The 20,990-nt window shown below is 42.9% G+C and overlaps 1 protein-coding gene across 1 annotated transcript in view; it reads right to left on the bottom strand.

Annotated features, from left to right (window-relative positions):
- The window catches only part of TIAM1 (TIAM Rac1 associated GEF 1), an 85,997-nt gene that overhangs the window by 50,261 nt on the left and 14,746 nt on the right, over nt 1-20,990 (bottom strand). Inside the window, exons 2-8 of the mRNA XM_067299334.1 lie at nt 19,213-19,660; nt 16,443-16,615; nt 12,239-12,463; nt 10,574-10,759; nt 7,791-7,937; nt 5,497-5,571; nt 4,222-4,392 (exon numbers count right to left, since the gene is read on the bottom strand). Of these exons, the coding sequence (XP_067155435.1) occupies nt 4,222-4,392; nt 5,497-5,571; nt 7,791-7,937; nt 10,574-10,759; nt 12,239-12,463; nt 16,443-16,615; nt 19,213-19,660 (1,425 nt within the window). The remainder of the gene's footprint in view (nt 1-4,221; nt 4,393-5,496; nt 5,572-7,790; nt 7,938-10,573; nt 10,760-12,238; nt 12,464-16,442; nt 16,616-19,212; nt 19,661-20,990) is intronic.

The raw sequence follows: 20,990 nt of genomic DNA, 5'->3' as shown, positions 1-20,990 counted from the left end.
ATTCTGTCTTCCTGGGGGCTCTTGCGCCAAAGATCTCTCCGATATTCTGCATCTCATTCACCTGCAGGTATGGCCAAATGAGGCCACTGAGCAAACTACACGCCACCCAGCTTTAGGCTGATACGTTACAGGAAATCTAATAAAGTCCCAGGTTCAGAGAAGGCACCTATCCATACTTGTGCATTTCTGTAGCTTCCAAAGAGTGATTCTGAACTTCTTCCTATTACAGAGAATATGCAAAGAGACACTTTTCAGTGTGCCAGAGGGCTATTTAAAAGGCCAACAGAAATCAGTCTGTTGTAGAGGGATGTAAATTTATGCAGTCTGGGCCTTAAGTCTTTTGCGTGCAAGACAGCTCCAGGCCAGAAGCTGCATTAGCTGCACTAGCAGGGCATGGAGCCCAAATTAACATGCCCTGGCCCCCCCACAGAGCTGGGAGGCACGGTGCTAGCCCCGCAGCTACATGGCCTCCAGTTCAGAGCAGCCGCCTGCCCCGGGGCGCCGGCAGGGTGAGCTCACGCCTGCCTGCAATGCGCTCTTCAAATCTCGCTCCGATACCATCTCCAAAGAGCAGCTTTGCCCCCAGCCAGCTTGATCGGTAGTTCCCAAAAGTCAATGAAAGGCCTTCTGCCTGCTTTGATATGGGCACTGAATCAGGCCTGGAGCAGACTGCCAACACTCCCATTTTCACCTAGGTCTTTGCAGGGACATTTGCTTAGGAGAAAATTACTCGTGCTGGCCATTTTAGACATTAGGAGGCAGCCAAACACAAAGATGACAGATGCTGTACTAGAACGCTGATATATTCCAAAGCACAGTATTGTCTAAAGGGGTCACTGAATAAAACTCGTATATTTTGAGCCATTCACTTACTTCCAAGAAATATCATTAGCTGTGGTGGATGCCATTTATCCAATGCAGTGCAACCTCATCCAAGTCAGGAAATGCAAGTCATCACCATTAAAGTTGAAATGGTACAGCACATGAGCCATAACATTTAGTTAATTAAAATCTGTATAGCTGCAGTGAGGCTCGTCTACCTAGAAATTTTACATTAGTTAAACTGTTTCAAATAGGGGCATGATTTTCTCCTGAAATGAAAGGACAAGGTCCTCTTAAAGTGGACATAGCTAGACAGCCCTCAATGCCACTCTTTAGCCACTCTTTTGTTGCTAGTCTAGCTGCATCCATATGTGGGAAGGTGGGAGCAGAAACAATACGGCTTTAATGATATATTAATATCCTTTTGTGACCACCCAAAACACCTTTTAGCAGTCCAAATTTATTTCTCTCCTAATAACTTTGGCTATGTCTGGACTAAATTAAGCAGCTAACCCCATTTAAAACACAACTCGGCAGCTTAACTGACATGCTCTTGAAGAAGAATTTACAGTCTGGGGTGCGATCCAATTCAACAAGCTCCCAGCAGCGTAGAAGTTTAGCACATAATCTGAACTATTTATCCATTTAGGCTCCCCTCTTGTTAAAGCAGGAGGACAGGCTCCTCAGACGGCAATTCAGACTGACTTAAGACAGGTCCGAAATACCTGTGTTTGTCATTCTCTCGAGGGCCTCCTGCCTTAGCGAAGGATCGGGATGCAAAGGGACTCGTAACAAACGGTGCTCCCATCTTTGGGAATTCCTGTCCTCCTCATACTGATGTAACTTAAATGCACATTCTTTCAGCTTGACGTGGGAAACCCTTTCACTAGCATCGAAATGACAGCATCACAGAAACACACGAGTGATCCTGCTGTATTACTCCCATTTTGCACCTGTGCGGCCCAAGTTTTTTCACTAGAAGATGCGCCAGACCAAAATCAAAGCAAGCCCACAAAGCATCAGGCTTAAGTAATTTATCAGAGACCTTGAGCACAGATCCAAAGACCTAAGAGAAATCTGTTTCTTGCCCTTCATGCAGAGTCTATTTGAAAAAGGTAAACTGTGAGGAAACAGAACCTTTTTTGCTTCTCTCTCACTTTTTACCCAGCTCAGTAAAAAGACTAAATGTCATGGAGTCTTCCATGATCCAGTTTCGGTATTGTCCTCTCCGTATGGGTTCTGCCTAAATCCATATGCAGTGCGTGTTTTTCTACTGAATTTTAAGACATACCATTATGTAAATTTTAGAAATACATATACACATGTTCACGCTGCTAGGTATTATCTATAGGAAACAATTTAATGCATATATACTGACTTTTCCTGCCTTCCAAATGATGTTATTAGTTAAATCTTTAGAGAAATCTTCAAGAAGCCACTTCAAAATACGCTTTAGACTCTCCCCCCACTAATCTTGAATAATAAAAGTGTCACGAAACAGCCTCCAAAACCTAACTCACTATATAATAACAAGCAGCAATGTTAGTATAAGAACACATTTTCTACAGTGACTTGAGTGCACTTAATGTTCCCCCATTGAATAATCAAGCTCAGTTTAACAGCATGGATAGATTTAACCACATCTACAAACATGAAGAGGATTATATGAAATGTAGATCTTGAAATGTTTACTGTACCAGAACTTGACTGGTTCTCAGATGGCAGATGGCAAACTGATGTGAAATGATGTGGATCAGATATTAAAGGGGAAAAAATGAGCTGAATGCAAGAGACAGAAGAAAGAGATTGATTATTAATTGCTATAGAAAAGAATGCATCCATCAGTGTTTTCCAGAATGAAACCTCTAACAGAAAGGAAAGAAATAGATAACAGCTCTTCAAAAAACAAACACTCACCCACCTCCCCATCTCCTTATACAACACCACCCACAACAATCCAAAACCAGTTGAGAGACCAGATCCTCAGCAGATACCTATTGAAAGCGATGGAGCTACCCCAATTTACACTAGCTAAGGATTTGGCCCAGTGAGTTAATCATCTTATCCAAAGGAAAATATAAATCCTAAAAATAAAACATTACTAATAATGTGTCATCCAGCTTCCTTGTTATGTCTCTCTCCAAAAATGTCATCTTTTCCTGACTACAATGAAGAGCTTTCATGAGCTGCAGCAGTCTTTAACAGTGCACCTGGCAGAGAGATGAGCACACTCTGTAATTATTCTAAACAAATGCCTTTCTCTCACCTTCCATTTCTTTAGAAACATGTGCAACATGTTCTAAAAGTCCCCAAAGTTAAGCTCTTAATAGCAATAAATGTTTTCTTTTCTTTTATTGTTGTTGTACAAAAAGAGGACTCAGTTTTCAGAACAGCACGTGACATGAGTTGGGTCTAGCTTGCAGTTAGCTGCTTAGTGGAAAACATACAATATGTGGATGCCAGAACTGAAAGCTTGTATTTAATTCGTCAAAGCTTTAAACTTCACTGCTGAGCTGTAACTCTTTTAATGGCCATATGTCTCTGATACTTCATCTTGCAAAGAAATCTAGGTGGGTTTTTTCCCCCTTTCAAAATGCAGATAAAAGCTTTCTTCTCTCTTCCCTCCTGCCACCTACATGAGGCAAATGTGACTCTGCAATGCAGACAACAAACACAAGCAACTTCTCATATTCCTTCCACTGCTGTTTTCTCTCTGAAATTCCTCCCCCATGCCTGCTGGGGGTGGCGGGAGGAAGCGGCAGGGAAGGAAGGAGGAATGACACCTGCAAATGGGGACCGCCTGGCACCTGGGGAAGGGTGATATCATCCCACTCCTCCGAGGGAAGAGGGAACAGGTAAAGGAAGGGCTTGGCAGAGGCTTGCTCTCCCCTCAGCCATAGTCCAGCAGGGTTGGCAGGGAAGACAAATGACTGCAGTGCCAGGCCACAGGAGATTCCAGCAAAAGCAAGCTAGCTGGGGGCCAGCGGCTGAGGCAGAGCCAGGGGAAAAGTGTCCTGAAAACAGCTTTTCTCTGACAGAGAGAGAGTGGGCAGATAGGTAAGAGGTCGCAGCAAGAAGCAGAGTGAGGATGCGGAGGCACTTCATAGGCTCATGCACAGCATCCAGAATGGGAAAGACATAAACCAACCCACATCTTTCTCCCTTCACCCAAGTCAAGTCTAGCTACAGCTGTAAGAGTTTTTCCTGTATGCAGTGCTAAATTAATTTTACTGAATAACTCAGTATGTTTCAGATTTTTCTTCTATCATGCAACTGACCTCTCAAACACAGCATGTTGTCTGAGCACTGGAATACGAAAAAGTCACTACGAGGTTCAACTGAGAGGGCTCTGGCTCAGGCACACCTCCCCACCCTGCCAGGAGCGCTCACAATCTTTACCTTGCAAATCATTTCCAGAACGTCTCTTGTGGTGTCCCCAGGGCGGATCACTGTGAGAGCAGGCTGGTTGTTCGGCAGGCAGAACCAAGACGGGGTAAAATACTCGTGAACCCAAATATCACAGTCAGGGTTGTGTTGATGGACACTGCTCAGGGCCACTTCTTTTTCTCTCTAAACAGACAAAATCCATCATAACTCTATGAGCCAAATACAATCTCTCTCTTCATCAATAACAAGCGTAAGGAACATTAAATGCTGCATCATAAAGCTCTCTTATAGTGAAGACATTTTATTCATAAATGTAGATTAAAGGCTTGTCTGGACTAGAAAATTTTTTATTTTACCTGAGCAGCTATGAAGTATGCCTCCCCATGCCACCCACACAGCTACACTAGTGTAATGTACTTATCCTGGGATTTCACACTATGGCTATTGGGAATGCTAAGAATGTAACAAAATAATAATAAGGCTAAAAAAGAGGTTTAGGATTAAAACTTCAATGCACTGTATCTCCCAGTTATCCAATCCAAAACAAACAAAACTGTTGTAGGTGCTACAGTTTCTACACCTAGGAATGGCAAAATAGCACATCTTAGCATTTATTTCAAATTTCCTGTGTTTTATACATCCAAGTTAGATCTCAGGGTGTGAATCTCCAAAAAGTGATGGAGATTCACAATACCTGTTTGCTTCAAGTGGGCTCATGCAGCTAAATCCATATTCACTGCATGAAGAATCTGCACCTTAGCACTGTCTTAATGCTGTTTTATAGCCGGGCAAAGAGAAAGCAGTTGTCACAGTTACTGCAAAGTAGAAGCTCACAGAAGCATATGAGAACAAAATAGAGAAAACTGCACTTTCTAGCTGCAATAATCCTAAATTATGAAAACCCCATATGGCCACCATAATTAGTCATTTTGCAAAATCAATGGAGCCTGGTCCTTCTTTGCGGGCAGGTGCTTCCCTTGAGTGCTAATATTCCCCTTGGGTCTGGCATCTCCGTTTGGTCTCAGTATGAAATGTTTTGACCATGGACCTCAACTCAAATCCCCAGTGAGCTGCCGCCAGCCCTGCAGGATGCAGAGGGTGCGCTTCTCTTCCAGGGCCTCCCTGTCCTCCCTGACGTGTCCTGAGCGAACCGCAGTGGTTTTACTGCCAGCAGAGCTCTCCACGTGGCAGAGCTGCCCTCCCGACAAGGTCCCGCAGTGCCTGCCAAAATTGCATTTAAGCTGGCTACAAATTGGAAGGAGTCTGGCTGGGGAGTGGGCGTTTTACCTTGCCATCTGGGACCATATCATCAAAGATCCCTTCTAGAGACTTCTTTACTGAATCAACTCCTTCACCAAACACCTGAGGAGAAGAACAATGCTGTTTTAAAACATGAGAGCACCTTTGCACTATCTGAGGCACAGATGATGGCCTGACTTGATTGAAGTGCTGTATCTTAAGGGTTGGGGGAGAACAGTGTATCTATGAAAATCAAACTGAAAAATATAAATTTTCATCTCAAAAAACACAAAAGAGGAAAATATCAGCTTATTAAAAAGGAAGGGGAGGCTGAAGAACAACCTAGTGAGGGGATGCGATGCTGAAAGACTAGAGGCCAATTGTGTATACAGGCCTTTCATTGATTTACTCTGTTGAGTTGGACAAGTTTTATCTCCTCTTATGCTCAGTCTCCCCATCCATAAAATGGGGAAAATGAAGGCTTGTCCACTTTTGCTAAGGCTATGAAATCTTCAGAAGAGGAGCTCTGCAGCTGGTTGTTTTTGTAATAAACTTTCAAAAGTACTTAGCAAACATTCAACTACCACAAGTTTAGGCTCTGCATAACTCTGCTCTAACAAAGTAAGAGCTCGTGATCCAGCATGAGCCAAAGACTCAAAACTAACTGGGCTCCTGAGAAATGACAGAATGGGAATATTTACAGGATCGACCTCAAATCAGCATGGGACTGCATCAGGCTGGCACATCTGCAAAACGCAGCAACCCACTCTACCATGTGCACAGCTCTACACTCCCTGTCAGCTGTCTGCAGGAGATAAAAGCAGGGCGGTTATTCCAGCAGAAGCTTATAATTAAAACTGAAAAGTTAAGTTTTATAATTCCACATCACCACCAGTTTATGATCAAGTTGCTGTTTTTGATTATTGACTATACTGTACCTAAATTGAAGCAGGAACAATGCAGGATGGGAAAAGGTCACTTCTCTTTAAGAATTTAGAATTCATTGCTTCAATTTTGCAAATACTTTGCACACTACTAGATACAAGCAGAGGGAATACATTCAGACATGACCTATAGATATATTGGCACCTTCCCAAAGCTTCACTTTTCTTTGATGCTCTCCAGGATGTTTTTCTTTTTTTTAACCTGGAACAAAATCCCTTTTCATTCCTGTGCACTATGGAGGAGTGAGGGGTCTGCATGTGTGTGCCTGTGTGTGTGTGTGTGCATGGAGGGCAGAAGGGAGGAAGCATGAAGAACACATGTATTTCTATGGAAAGAAAAAAGGCTGAGTTCAGGAAAAATCCAGGGTACAGACACCTAATGTCACAGCATGGACAGAATCCTAGCTCGGGACAAGGCTCTGCTTGATTTGGGGAAAATAAGTACCCAGCAACTAGGGTGCCACTGCACCAGCACAATGACTTCAGAATTTGTTCATGAAGGCATCTGCTAGTTTCTAGTGAAACAGAGAGCTTTTGCTCAGCCACTAGTTTACCTAATGGTAAATTTTGAATGTCTCATTGAAAACAAGCTAAACAATTTTACAGCATATCCTCTGCTAAGCAGAACAAACACCCACTGCTGCTTTAACAGAAGGAAGAAGAAATCAGAGGTCACAAAACAAAACATGCTCCAATCCTTTCTCCCCTCAAAAAAGTGAAAGAAGAAAAAGAAAAGAAAAGCCTATATTTCCTGCAATTAGATGAAGTATAGCTCTCAAAAACTGAAAGCTATAATTAGGGATGTCTGGAAAGAATAACAGGGAAGTACCTTTCTACCACACTGAAACCCATTTTCTAGCAAAAGATCTGGGGAATGACTGGGTGGAAACATTTCAGATTTTGCTTTTTAAACATCTGAAGCAAAACCGGGATTGTCCCTACTAAATACAAAGCTTTTCGTTACGTTAGGACATTTTCCCCAAGTTAAGCTGCGTTGATCATAATCTACAAATTCAAATTTTAATTTAAAGAAACAGGCAAGTATCTATTTTTTTCTTCCCAAATTGTGTCTGTTTTACACTGCTGCTTTGTTACTCCTGAGCTTAGGGAAAGTATCTAGCAAAAGTAGAAACAGCAGAAATGCAACAACAGTAGAAATGCAACCCATTCAGCTAAAAAAGCTGTGAACTTCAAACCTCATTTGAACAGGAGCTGCTATATTTATTTATCTGTGACTGATTTTTGAAGAGGATGTGGAATGTGACTACACACTGTAAAAGACTAAACAGGCAATCTGAAGTTTGGATGTGCCACTGCTTGATATAAGTGACTCTTTGCACGAGCTAAGCTCTGCATGCTAACAAGTCTTGAAAGTACCACACATTTCACCCCACTTACCTGATTAATGCTTGGCCTCCCTTGCTTTTTCTTTGAGGTAGTATCCAGCCCCCAAAGAGAAGAAAACCTGCTTCTCCGTTTACTGGCAGATCTGGACATGGCCTGTGTCCTTCTCCTCACTCCAGACTCCCCTGTGCGAGCCGCCACCTGTCAATGCCATATGGTTTTAAAATCAAAAGTTGCCGCATCCCACCATATCATTGCTTACATAATTTAACAGTGGAATCTGATGAAAAAAATGGCAAATACTAGAGTAACAATGTGTATTCACAACAGGGACAATCCTGATGCTGCCAGCCTGTCTCCCTCCCACTGTAATTCAACTCATTTCTTCAGACATCAAACATCAAAAAGTAAAAGGGACAGTACCCAACATTTTTTGGCATTTAATCTGAGATAATTTAAACCATCATAATCATCACAGACTAAATACCCAGCACTGGCGAAGGTTTGTTTTTTGTTTTTTTTTTTAATACAAGGCTTCAAAATTGGACACCCAAAACCTGAGATTTCAAAACCTAGCTGCTTCTTCTGAAAAGTTTGATCCTTCTGTTTGCTATTTTCTGTGAAAGCACACTGGGCATCCTAGAACTGACTCATAACTTTCAGAAGGCCAGACAAAGGCCTGCAAATGGATCGAGGTATTTAAAACCTACGCTTCCTTGAAGATACATGGTATCTGTAAGGAGTAAGCAAACCACAAGAAGAAAAAAAATGAGCAAAATGATCTGTTCAATTACAGAAGAGGTAGCAGCTTGGGTACTTGAAAAATGGCCCGTGGCAACCCTTTCAGCATAAAAAGATGTTTGCCTTTACCAGACCAAACATTTTGGGAGTGTTTTCCAAATAAAGAAACTCTAGTAAAAATTAGTGTAACATTAGTCAGAGGTGAAGCGTTTAGGCCACAGTTTAAGCAAATTTCCCATCACGAGGTAGAATCAGGACACCAAGCTCCTCTCCTGTGACAAGGGAGTGGTGAGAGAGACAGCAGGTATGAACCGGCGCAAAAAACGCGGCGAGACACACACACCCACCTTGCACGCTTGCAGACACACTTTCTGGAACATCTTTTTACTAGATTCCCACACATGAAACTACTAAAATGTGACTGCCATTTGGCAACCCAGCTAGAGCAGCCAAACTTGCGAGTGATGCCCCAAGCTAAGGAGCTGAGAAACTGGTTGTTTGGGTATAGTAAGTTCAAATCCTACATAAAGATGAGAATAACAGAGTGCTGGCTTGGGTATCCAGGGAACAGTGGCTCTGTGAGTAACAGTGATTCTCCTTTGGGAATGTGGAGAAAACAAGGAAAAGGAGAACTTGAAATACTACTGCAAGCTTCTCAATTTCCACAGACTGGCCTTGTGAGCAGTTTCTTAGCTGTACCTGGAGGTCACTTTTGCGGAGGCACCTGGCAGATTTAACACATACTCTGACTGATGTACTGAAGAACACCTTCTGTAGAGCTAGGGGTGCCAGGCTATCGCCATTTGGCATCCAGCTCAAAATCTTGAGACTCGCTGCACCATCTACACACTATTGAGGGTAAGGGGGGACACAAGAGTTTGCTTAAAGGAAAAGAAAGCACGTGTCTTTTCCAACACAACATATTCAAAATATCTTTTCTTCACTTGGCTCTCAAGAGAGACCAGCATGAGGAGGCAGACTGTTTTTCAAGCTAACACTCAGTGCTCAGATGCAAAAAAATAAGCACAAATGCAAATTACAGCCCGCCACTTAAAAAAAATATAAATCCACCAGCAATTATCGGGATGATGACGCTAATCTTTTGATATATAAAAGAATAAAAACGCCCCTGACTGAATTACTGCTCTGGATTCAATTGAAGGGTACAGCTGACATCTACAAGACAACAGTGGAGCTCAGCTATTTCTGTGAAGCTCCAGGAGCCCAAGCCGAAGCTACAAGCACATGATTTAAATTCATTAAAAAAAACACCACTTTGCAATGCACTTCCCTGTATTTTAAAGAGTTGTTACATTATTAAATTTAAACAATCATTTTAAACAACTGACAACTTGTTGCCGCTTCATAAGTAGTACAAAAGAACACTTCCCCTCCCTTGTGGAGCATCAGGTGTTGATCACTGGAGACAGGATATTAGACTAATTGGTCAGTAGTTTCATCCATATGGTAGAAACAAGCTACGCCCTAGCGGGTCTAAGCCAACATACGGTGAGGGCCTCGGAAAGACTCCTATTGACTTTACAGGGCTTTTGGATTAAGCCCATGTACACGGACATTAGAGACGAGCCTGCATTACACAGCCAGATCTTAGTCTTTCCAAATTCCAGAATCATGTACATCCAGCTTTTTGGCTCAGGCCAGTAGGAGAGATGGGAACAAGCTGTAAAGAACAGACACAGACTATCCCAAATGCAGACTTCGTATTTTGGGACAGGCTCATTGTGAGCACCCAGAGAAGCACCCTCTGCCTCCGGCAGTTCTTGGAGCCCTTGTCCTTGTAACAGGAAGATCTGTTTATAGAAAGCATGTTTACAGTGCAGAACTGGAAATTCAAAATCACATGTTTAGGAGGAACATGGTTCTTCTGCTTTCATAGGGCCATGACTTGCAAGCATCTGCTTTTCAGTTTATATCCAAGACACATACCCCCTTCAGGAATCAGAATTTTCTGTGTGCTAAGGTAAGGGCTCACCCCACAGGAACAGACTGCTGTTTGTCGATTTAATCTCTCTGTTGAACGCATGAAGCCATTTGCAGGTTGGCAAAGATGACCCCTAGCCTCTGTTCAAACTTACCAGTGCATGAAACGAAGAGACTGAAAAGATTCCAAGGCGGCCCATTGCAACTTTAGTTGGACGACTGGCAAAAGCAAGCAGTCTTTTAGGGTTTGGGAGCTCCCCTCCTTGGAGACTAGCCAAATAACAGCGGTACCGAAATAGATCCATCTGGAACTGTTCAAGATTTTGTTCCCAAACAAAGATCTACATACAGCAAAGATTGAGGAGTGAGACGCAGGAGAAGAGAAGGGGAGAGGAGGAAGAACAGAGTGATAAACACCTTGAAAAAAATATACTGTTCCCACTAATATATCTCTTTTACCAATGCTGATCTCATTTTTGAAGAACAAAAAACCTTAATTCCCCTTCTTCCTGACTTTCCCTCCCCTCCCTACCCCATTTTTTTAGAAAAGTTGTCATTAAATGGAAAATAAATTCTTTTTCTTATGCTCATGGCAGAAGTCTTCTCATGGGACAACTGCTCCTCTGATACAATGCTAATTAATAGGATTAAAATTCCATTTTTTAATTTTCTTTGTATTCCAGGACTCTCTTCTGAGCAGTCCCTTAAGAGGCTTCTTTCATGCATCAAGGGCATCTGAGAAACAAGAAGACCAAAACTCCCGAAATTCCACAAACAGAGAGCCCTGGATCAGCAGCCGCAACAGCAGCACTGCTGTAAGAATCAATGAAGCTTGCTATTATACTCGAAAAAGTGAAGTACACCGGGGATAATTAATCTTATCAGTGGAAGAGCACTATAATCAGCCCGTGTGAGGGCTTATTTAAATAATTTAAATTACTGATAAGAAACAGTTTCAAAGTGTTTAGAAAAACTCAGTTACATAAACAGAGAGACTGTTCTGTTCTCTCACTGTGATTGACAGCCTTTGAACAAAGCCCTTTGAACAGAGGCAAAGTACCTCTCCCCTCTCCCACCTCTTCTCATGGGTTTCTAGGGGGTAAAAAACCTCTTTAGCGTAGCACATGAAGGCCCCCGCCACTCCCCACGGTTTGCATTCCAAGTGCATTTGGCAGCCGGGGTAAAAGAGCTACAAACTAATGAAGCAGGCGCCATATGTTAGTTTCCTAAAATAAGGTGCCGCTGTGACAGCGGGAGAAGCATCTGCTCTAGGCTCACGCCTTCTCAAACGCAACCAAGTTGTCCACTTGCAGTTGGAAGGACCAGTCACAAGGGGCAACGAGGGCTGGCAGCCATAAGGCCAAGGCCGACCCTCGCAACAAATGGGAACCAGGGAACGCTTCTTCATCCCGTCTGCCAGCGAAAGAAGCAACCTCTTCCATGCTTCAGACAACGGCGACAGCAGCATTTGCTGGTCTATGACCAGCTCCTCCCTATGATATTTTGCTACTATGGCCTGGCAGCCTTTTCCCTCCCCTAAAGCCCTCACTTAACATCCATGATGCTAGCCAAACCCCTCATGTGGAGGCAGCTGTGCCAGGAGAAGAGAGCCCGTGCTCTATCTTAGAATAGGTTGTTTGGAGAAATGGTGCCACTGGGGCAGCTGACACCACTCTCCTGCCAGCATACATCCCGCCTACGCTGGGGAGCTCTGCCAGCACACATATACGGCAGAGAGGGAGCCGACACAGCCACAGCTAATCTGAATAAGGCCTTAAATATTTGCTAGGGGCCTATTTCACATAAGCAAGCAAGATTACTTGATCCAGTATGGTCTTCTTCTTCTTGGAGTCCGTTACTGAGGAGAGCTGCATTTCACCCATTTTCTTCATCTTCTCATCCATATCGATCTTCTGCTCCAGCTTTTTTATTTCTGTTTTCAGAAGTTTGACAGTGTCCTCTTTGTGATGCTGCCTTGCCACCGCAGTTGCACAAGCTGAATGGATTGCAGTGATCCAGTTCTCAAGCTCTGTCTGGCTAGAGGTCTGAAGAGAAGGAAAGAGGGGAAAAAAAGTCAGGATTCTCTTTAAAATTTATTAGAGATTAACAAATGCAATTCCAAGGAGTTTCCTTTCCCTTTGATCTTAAGAATCAAAGCCTTAAACCCACTTATAAGAAAAGTAATAAAAAACCATCATTCTTAAGCAGGTCATTTTTAAATCAGCACCAGGCAGTCAGCACTTAGAATTACACCTATATCTGTGTCTTGCAGCTGTACAGTGTTTCCCAGTAAGTGCTTAAGAATTACCTTGCTTGTTCAATGTAATGCTGTCATAATTTGTAGCTCATCATTTAATGACATTTTCTAGACTCCCAGTTCCTTAAGGCAGAGAATGGCCCAGTCTCTACACTCTTTACAGTATGGAGAGATTTTTTGGCATGCAACAGTTTTAATAACAAATTAAAGGCATAACACATGGCCATAATATCTATTACTAGCTTTACTATGATGCATATACAAAGAATCTTTCCATTTCTGAAGATCCCAAAGTGCTCTGAAGATGATCTGTATTGTTAAAGGTAGGATCTCATAATTTTTATGGCTCTTGTACTGTCCCTTCCCCAGCACGCGTGTGACAGTTTGGGAAGAGGGGAGATATTTGGCTGGTGCATGGGGAACCAGTACATTTTTCTATTCTGATTAGAGGCTTTTGACACAGAAAGAAAAATACTTCAAAGCATTGCTTTTCCAGCCTTTCAAAATAAAAAGCAAATCTTCTTAGCTGTCTTACTAAACCTCAGCCCTTTAGAGTAGGTTGTAAAACAAAATTTACAGCCAACTCAGTGTTGCAGCAGACTTGCTCCGAGTGTCAACCTTCATCAGTAATCACACTGGTATTTGGCTCATGGCTGAAAAAGTAACAAGGTGCCAAACCACCTTGTTCTAATTAAACTTTCTGATGATACCTGATCTATAAATAGACAGCACAGTATGATTCTCCAGTTGCTAGCATAGACGAAGAAGGTCATCCTCATTGCTCTCCTAGCAGTCACAATTAACAGGAAAGGATGCAGCTTACTGAAGCTAAGGAGAGATTCCCACAGAAGTTTTATTCTGAAAATCACTTATGCACAGACCAAACTCCAGACTGATGCTCCCATAACTTCTGTGGGACTGAAAGAGGTGAGGCACATGTGTCCCACAATGACATCATTTTCCTTAACTGAGGTTACAAGACCTAAGGAGAAGGTAGGCTCTACATTGAAAAGACTGATCTTTTACGTCCTGTTTTTTGTGTCTTCAGTTGACCCTATGCAAAGTGTATTGCTTAAATTTAACAGGCTCACTACCCAGGTAATAATACAAACAAGCTCTCATTAATAAATGTGGGCTCCAATGTCTTACTGCCACTGCTGAAGATATGTTGATCCCTCCTTGCTGAGGAGTTTCTGCTGAAATCAGAGAAATTATTTGCAGAATAGGAGATTGCCTGGCTAAAGTCAGGTGGTGGAATCTCACCCCACCAGCTATAAAGACATTCTTTGTATGGAAGAGAGTACCACTGGAGTTAAAATGAGATGGTATGTTTTGTTAATTCCTAGCAAAATCATAACAGCAAGAGGTCATATTTTTATTTTTTTTTCATTTTAAAACATTATCCATATGTCGTTAGATTGTTTGGACTTTCTGGGGAGAGGGGAAAAAAAAGGAGTCTGAAAAGGATTCTAGGAGTTGGAGATTTTTTTGGTAGATGTGGGGGCAAGGAGAATCACTCTACTTCTCAATGGGAAGGACCATGTAAACAGGCTGCAAACATCTGATATATAAGTACGTGGTGTCACAAGTTGCTCTGAGCTTCTGGAAAATGCATGTGACATTTGCAAGTAATGGATTTGTGTAGGCATGATAAGAACTGACTGAGCAAGGAATCATAGTGTAGGAGGTGTATGATGTCTCTAGATGCAATGCAATGGGAAGGCTTTTTACAAGATGCCCAGTATCTGTACACATTACGAAGTAATCCTGTTTTTCTCCCTAAGCATACAGTCTCCATAGGATAGAAATAGTCCTCTTCAGGTCTGGTGTCTTCTCAACACAACAGCTACTACAACAGTGTGTCAAGGGTGGCTGTACAGAAAAACATTAGTAGCTAAGTAACACTGCTGAACAGCCATACACATGCTCAGCTGCTCTGCATGCATCAGAGCAAGCCCTGCAGTGCAATCACTTGCACGTTATTTTCACCATTATGGCTGATCTCCTTCCCTTCTCCCCAGATTCATCCCTTCTTTTTCTTCTGCTTCTGCTTCATTAGAGTTGCATGGGTTCCACAACAGAGGGGACACATTAAGAAAAAATTTCCACAAAGCAACATAAATTATTGTTTTTCATTTGAAAAGGCTCATTTTTGCTCTTTCCCACAAAGTTACATGAAAATCTACCCATGACATAATAACAAAGGGCTCTTAATGAATAAGGCCCTATGTTGCCACAAAAGAAATGTACAGAATGCGACCTTTTCAGCATTTAGCCTCCATTGACATTAATTTTATGAGAATGAAGGTTTTTCCTTAGAAAATTGTAAGTAAAAGAATTTATGATTCTTATCAGTAGATCAGGAGGCGATGGTGTACCATGGCCTTTTAAATACATGCTGAGTCCATAAGCAACCACGCTTACCTCCTGAATGAAGCGCTCCAGGTGGCAAAATACATTTACCCTCTCAGAGAAGGGGATGAAGGAAAAAGGGGCAGCACAGCATTCCACTGTGAGCTGAGGAAAAATCAAACTGAAGTGGCAGAGGTCCATAAAAAATGTATTTTTTTCAGCGTGCAATCAGATACTCAGCATCTTCAAGGATGTAAACCAGAGCACTTTGAGTCAGTAAAGCTGTGCTGTTTTGCTCTAGTTTGAGAATCAAGCCCTTTTTTATAACAGCTGAGAGGACCGATGAGACAACATACTATTAAAGATTTGTTCCGGAGTACAAGGGAGTGATGGCAGGGGCACATCCTACGACGGAATAACTTGTGGCTTAAGAAGGCAAGACAATCTAAATACATTGTCACTAGAAAGGGAAAAAAGTAAGGTATTCCTCCAATGAAGAAAATTGGATCAAAAGAGGAGGAAATATCACCACCTCAGCATAGGCTGACAATTACAAATAAAAGAATGTTAATCTTGACTAGTGAGAATTTGCAGTAAGAAAGGAACACTGGAGGGCACCCCTAAAAAACACTCAAAGATGCAGTAGTAACGAAAAAGCAGAAATATTTTTCAGTGAAATATATCCGCTGATGTTTGGCCTTCGATATAAATTCTGAATTTTCTTTTAAGAACATACTCTGTGAATGACAGACATTTCTATTTTCTGATTTAAAAAAAATGCCATTTCAGTTTGCTCTCAGACGACAGCAAAATGCTGATTAATGTCTATATGAACAGAGGGCAACTGGATTCTGAACAGCCACCACAAATGAAAAGAACATCTGGAGTTCCAAATACTCTCTCACACTTCAAACACCTTTTGGTCATGTAAACCCCTCCAGCCGCTCTGTAAGGTCCCATCTTTGATATATGTTTCTTGTGAGATGCAGCTAGTGTTACAGCGCATTTAAGGCACTACCATGTGTCCTGTATGGTAAGTGGCCTGATCCGTGTGTTATAACCACACTGTCAAACAATACAAAATTCCTGATTTCCTACAGGGATGTAACAATATTTCTCAAGGAATTAACAGCAAAGTTCAACCATCTACACAAGGAGGGTCCAGTCAGGCAATAAAACAGCAGATCTGACAGTAATTCATATTTGGTGTTGGGTCTCTTGAGTGGCATTTACAGGATATATTGCATCCTTCCTCTTACTCGGCCAAAGGAAAATCCCAAACCTACTGGAGTCAGCAGGATTTTTCCACTGATTTGAAACAGAGCTAAGATTTTCTCCTTGGTCTGTGGGATGAACAAGACGAACAAGAGAGAGAAAAGGAGAACAATTCCGTCAAACGCACAAACACAACCAACCTGAAAGAGGAATGCATCCCCAAGCGAATTGCTGAGACAGAAAACAAAGTCCTTCTTGGGGTGTTCAGGCACTGCTTGCACTATGCTGTTTTCCACCCAGACAGCGTGCTTTGGGATGCTGTTGTGGTCAATGCCAGTTCTGCCATCAGTCTCATAAAAAAATAACGTACACCCTAAGAGAGATAATTAGATATTAGCAAGCAACACATTTAAACACAACAGCCACCCCATGTCTATTCAATGCTAATAACTAGGAGTATAAATCATCCTTTCAACTGCCACAGGTATGAGAAAGAACACTTAATTTGCTGGGGCCTGTTCCGGTTTTCAGCCTCACTGCCGAGACCACCAGCGAAAGCCCAGTTGGCCCTACAACCCAGCAATTTCCACGCCACAGGGGAGCACCATGGCACACCGCGAGGTACGTGGTGCACCTCCAGCAGGGACATTCTGTCTGCCCTGAGATTGGTAAAACAGAGTACCATAAGCCAAGAAGATCGTGGGTGGTAAAGTGCAGCTCAGGATGAGATCATTACAAATTACACCATTACAAATCTCTACGGGGGGCTCTCAGGCCATCCTGTCCCACCAAGGTGACCAAAGCAAAGATGGCAGCGCAGCTCCCCTCGCAGAGCCCGCGGCTGCGAGCTGGCCCTGCCAGACCTGCAGAGCAGCCGGGCCCGAAGGCAAACCTAAACTGCCTTGCCCGAGCCTCTTGCAGCTGCTAGTTACTGCAGTCCCTTGAAGGCAAAGATCAAGTTTTTTAATTACTAGATGCAGATGAATAACTGGAAGAAAAATGATCTGGAAGGAGCTGTGTTTGCTGGAAGACTGACTTACAAAAAAAAAAAGGAACAAATCAAATCCTTACTCTGCTATAAGGTTTCAGCTGTGAGTCACAGTGATACAGTTGAAAACAAAAACACATTTTAGTTGAGGACAGCAAACAACCTACTTGTTTTACAAAATCACCTTTACAGTTCTCTGGAAAAAAGGTGTAGCAAATCTGTAGCCTTAGGTCTCTTTTTTTCTACCTCAGTTTTCTCCCACCTTTCACCATTATCTACATTGTTTTAAATTAAAACTGGCACACTGTTTTTCTTCCACTGAAGAGAGTCCTCTTGGTGCAAATTGATGCACTGTTTCCCAGTCAGCTCAGCCTCTCAGAAAACTATTTGCAGACAAACAAAAGCAGCGGTTAACTTCAAAGCCTCGCTTAAATACTGGCATTATTAAAGGCACAGCAAACTAAGGAGCAAACACTCAACTTGAGTCAAAGCGCTTTAAAATAACATTGCCTTTCTGCTCATCCTTCCCCTTTTTCCTCCCAGATGGCCCTTTGTTTACCGGCCCCTCACAGCAAGACCTTCCTGCCACAGGGCCTCCGCTCCAAGGAGATTAGGGCTTCCCTCTGCCCTCTCGCCCGCCAAGCTCGCCTTTTTTTATTTCCCCAGTCCCTCTAACAGCCGCAAGGAAGAGCTGGCACACACCATGTTTTTTGGTGTTAAAATACTGCTTCCAGCGCTCTGCAGGAAGGACAGGACTTTAAGCCTTCTAAACTTTGGGTAATACCCTCTATACCAGGATATGTGGCCTGGGGCTGTGCCTTCCTCTGACACTTTCCTACTTGAATCACAGACGAGGTCAGTCGTAGCTGGGAAAAGGAAGGTCCCAATTACTGCAGACTTTGCTTTCCATTTTGCTGCTACACAAAGATTAATTAGAGGCTGCTTTCAGAGCCCAGCTGCAAGTTTTGCTGCTCCCTTAATATTCATTTGCATTTATAAGTACTCGGACCCCAAATAGGATTGGAGCACCATCCTACCAGAATCTGTAAAAATACAGAAAGAAAAGAGTTGGTGGCCTGGAAAGCTACAGAAGTCAGCGGGAAGGCAGGGGACCCTGAGCTGAAGTGACTTCCCACCACCACGGAGTAGACGAGCTGCAGAACCAGAGTCAAAATCTCCTAAGTCTCAGGCCAGTCTTAATGACCACACCACAGCTTCCTCTCCACATCGCGAGCTGTGTTGTAACTCTTCTGGGTTTTTATACCCTTGAATCAAATAGAAGCCTCAGAGAATCAGAAACCAACAGCACTAAGCACCGTAGAAAAGCACAAAAAGATAGGTCTCCTGCTTGAACATACACTGGCAGCCACTATCATCTCTTGTGAACTTCTATTATCTGATTCGTTCTAGCTGCAGCAGGTATTTAGTTTATCAGCAAGCAGTAGACACGCTTCCTAAAGGAAAACATCCAGTGATCAGAGATGCCATCCTAGATGGTGCCAGCAGGATTTGAAGAACAGTATGAACCCTGCTTCAGCTGCAGCACAGTCATGTGACTTTGACTACAAGCACACCACAATGTGAGCATGCCAATGACCGTTAAATAAAACCCTACTCTGAAAAATTGGGACCATTTCCTGATACTTTAATTATATTAAAGTTTACAGCAGCTTTTGTTAAGAAGCTAGGCTATTGGTTTCTTTATCTTGTTTTGTAATAGAGGAAAAAAAAAGAAAAACAGCATATGTGTAGTTGTCTTAGATGGAAAACAAATCATTACACATTCAGGCCCCTGTGCAGCTGCTGCGAATACAGTCCCTTGTAGAACTGGAGCCTGTCTTTATAAACTGGTAGTATTTAAACACTAAATCATATTTACAACCTCCAGACTTTGAGTTACGGGCCAAATTCTGCACTAATACAAACCCAACCGGACAACTCGGATGCCTATTTGAAGGAACACTTCCATGTTTGCTCTGTACCTTTCAAGGAAACCCAATAGTGCTTCCATTTCCTGCGTGTGGCTGACTCCACTTTCTTATTCTTTTTGTGCACCAGAAAGTTTTTCACTGCCAGAGCTCCGGCTTTCCGTACTGTGCCCTGGGCAGCCGTCAGGAGGATATCAGACTGTCCCGGGGAGCTGAGAGTACCACTGCTTTGCTCATCACTGAGGGCAGAGCCAGCCTCCTCCAGGTTCTCACTGTTGGTGGTGCTCATCTCCAGCTCTCGGCGGAAGTTCTCATACACACCCTGGCGAAGGCCATCGCCTGTTGAGCTACTCCCGCTGTCACTGCCAATGAAAGCCCGACTGGCCGTCGGAGAGTAACTGGAGTTGGTAGCATTGGAGCGTCTAGAAAGCAGGTCAGTATCGGTTGCTGCTCCCTCAATCCCGCTGTCGGTGAACTCGCTCCCTTCACCTGCATTCACGTCCTAGTTACAAGAAAGACACAACATCAGATGAAGAGGCTGCCGTGCGCTGCCTGACCATAGCATTCTGGAGACACAAACAGAACCTGAAATTCCCAAGTCATACCACATTTTTTCATGGTATTATTTTTTCTGGCACTGGAAATTCCTGACATCTTTCTTCTGAAGACAAACAACTGGTAAGGCATGCAGAACTTCCAGCACAGTTTAGGAAAGACCAAACACACAAGTATAATTTCAGGAGGTGCCTCTACAACATTAGCATTTTAGAATATAACACGTAGCTTCATCTGTTTACATTAGGATAAGTTAACAGTGCTAAAGGTTTTGCAAAAGGAGAACATATGGTAGCAAAAACTGACGGTGTCAGGAAAAGTAGCAATCAACCTACACATTTTGAAAAGAAAACACTAATATTGTACATGTACACCTACAGTTGAAGACACATTTTAGATATCCCAAGACTGTCATTTGCAAATTATATAACTGGAAAGGTACCTCTTTTCTCCTAAGAAGCTAATGTATTTGAAATTATTTCTGTCTGTACTAATCCTGCATCCCAAGCCTTATGATGGGCCAGAATCCTATTGCGATAGACCCTGCAAAAATACAGCAACAACAGCAGACAGCTCCTGGTCCCCAAGAACTTGCAGCTGAAGAATCAGAAGACACAAGAATATGGACAGCTTGAGCAAGAAAGGAAATGATACATCAGAATTGAGATTTGGGAGGGTGGCGCACAAGTGGCGTAGCTGGCCACATGCAGCAAGGCTATTGCCAAAAGAGGCACTTAAGGGTTTGCTGTCATCAACTGCAGCTTGTCTTAAAATGCTGAGCAGCAAATTGGAGCAGTTCAGCAGCTGACGGACAAGCAGCTCAGACTAAGAATAGTGGCCTAATCACTACCTTCTCAGCACCCAAAGGTATTTGCAGCAGTTTTTGAAGGAAGAAAAATAAAGGCCAAGCTTCCTAAGTGGAGACAAGTATCTTATGTTTGACACTCAGGAGAAGAGGGAGCCAGGGAAAAAGATAAAAAGAGGCAAGAAATAGGGCCAAAACAACAGGAATTTCAGCCCTGTCACTCCTACGAAAGAGGCTGGTGCTTGATTTACAAGTTTTCAAAAAAGCTGAGGAGACTCTGAAAAGAGGCAGCAGAATGGAATATTTAATTTGAAAGAAAACTAACGTCTAGGTGTCAATTCAAGCACAAGTCTATGGATCCGAGAGCAGCTCTGCAGAAACTAAGAAACCCTCCACTCAGCTCTGTTTGAAATCTTCCTCCTTCTGTGGCGCAAGAGCCTTATGAGGCAACTGGGGGGGGGGCGGGGGGGGA

This window comes from Apteryx mantelli, chromosome 1 (assembly GCF_036417845.1).
Source record: "Apteryx mantelli isolate bAptMan1 chromosome 1, bAptMan1.hap1, whole genome shotgun sequence".
NCBI lineage: Eukaryota > Metazoa > Chordata > Aves > Apterygiformes > Apterygidae > Apteryx > Apteryx mantelli.
The sequence above is the reverse complement of the archived record's forward strand: the minus strand, read 5'-3'. Positions and strand labels throughout refer to the sequence as shown.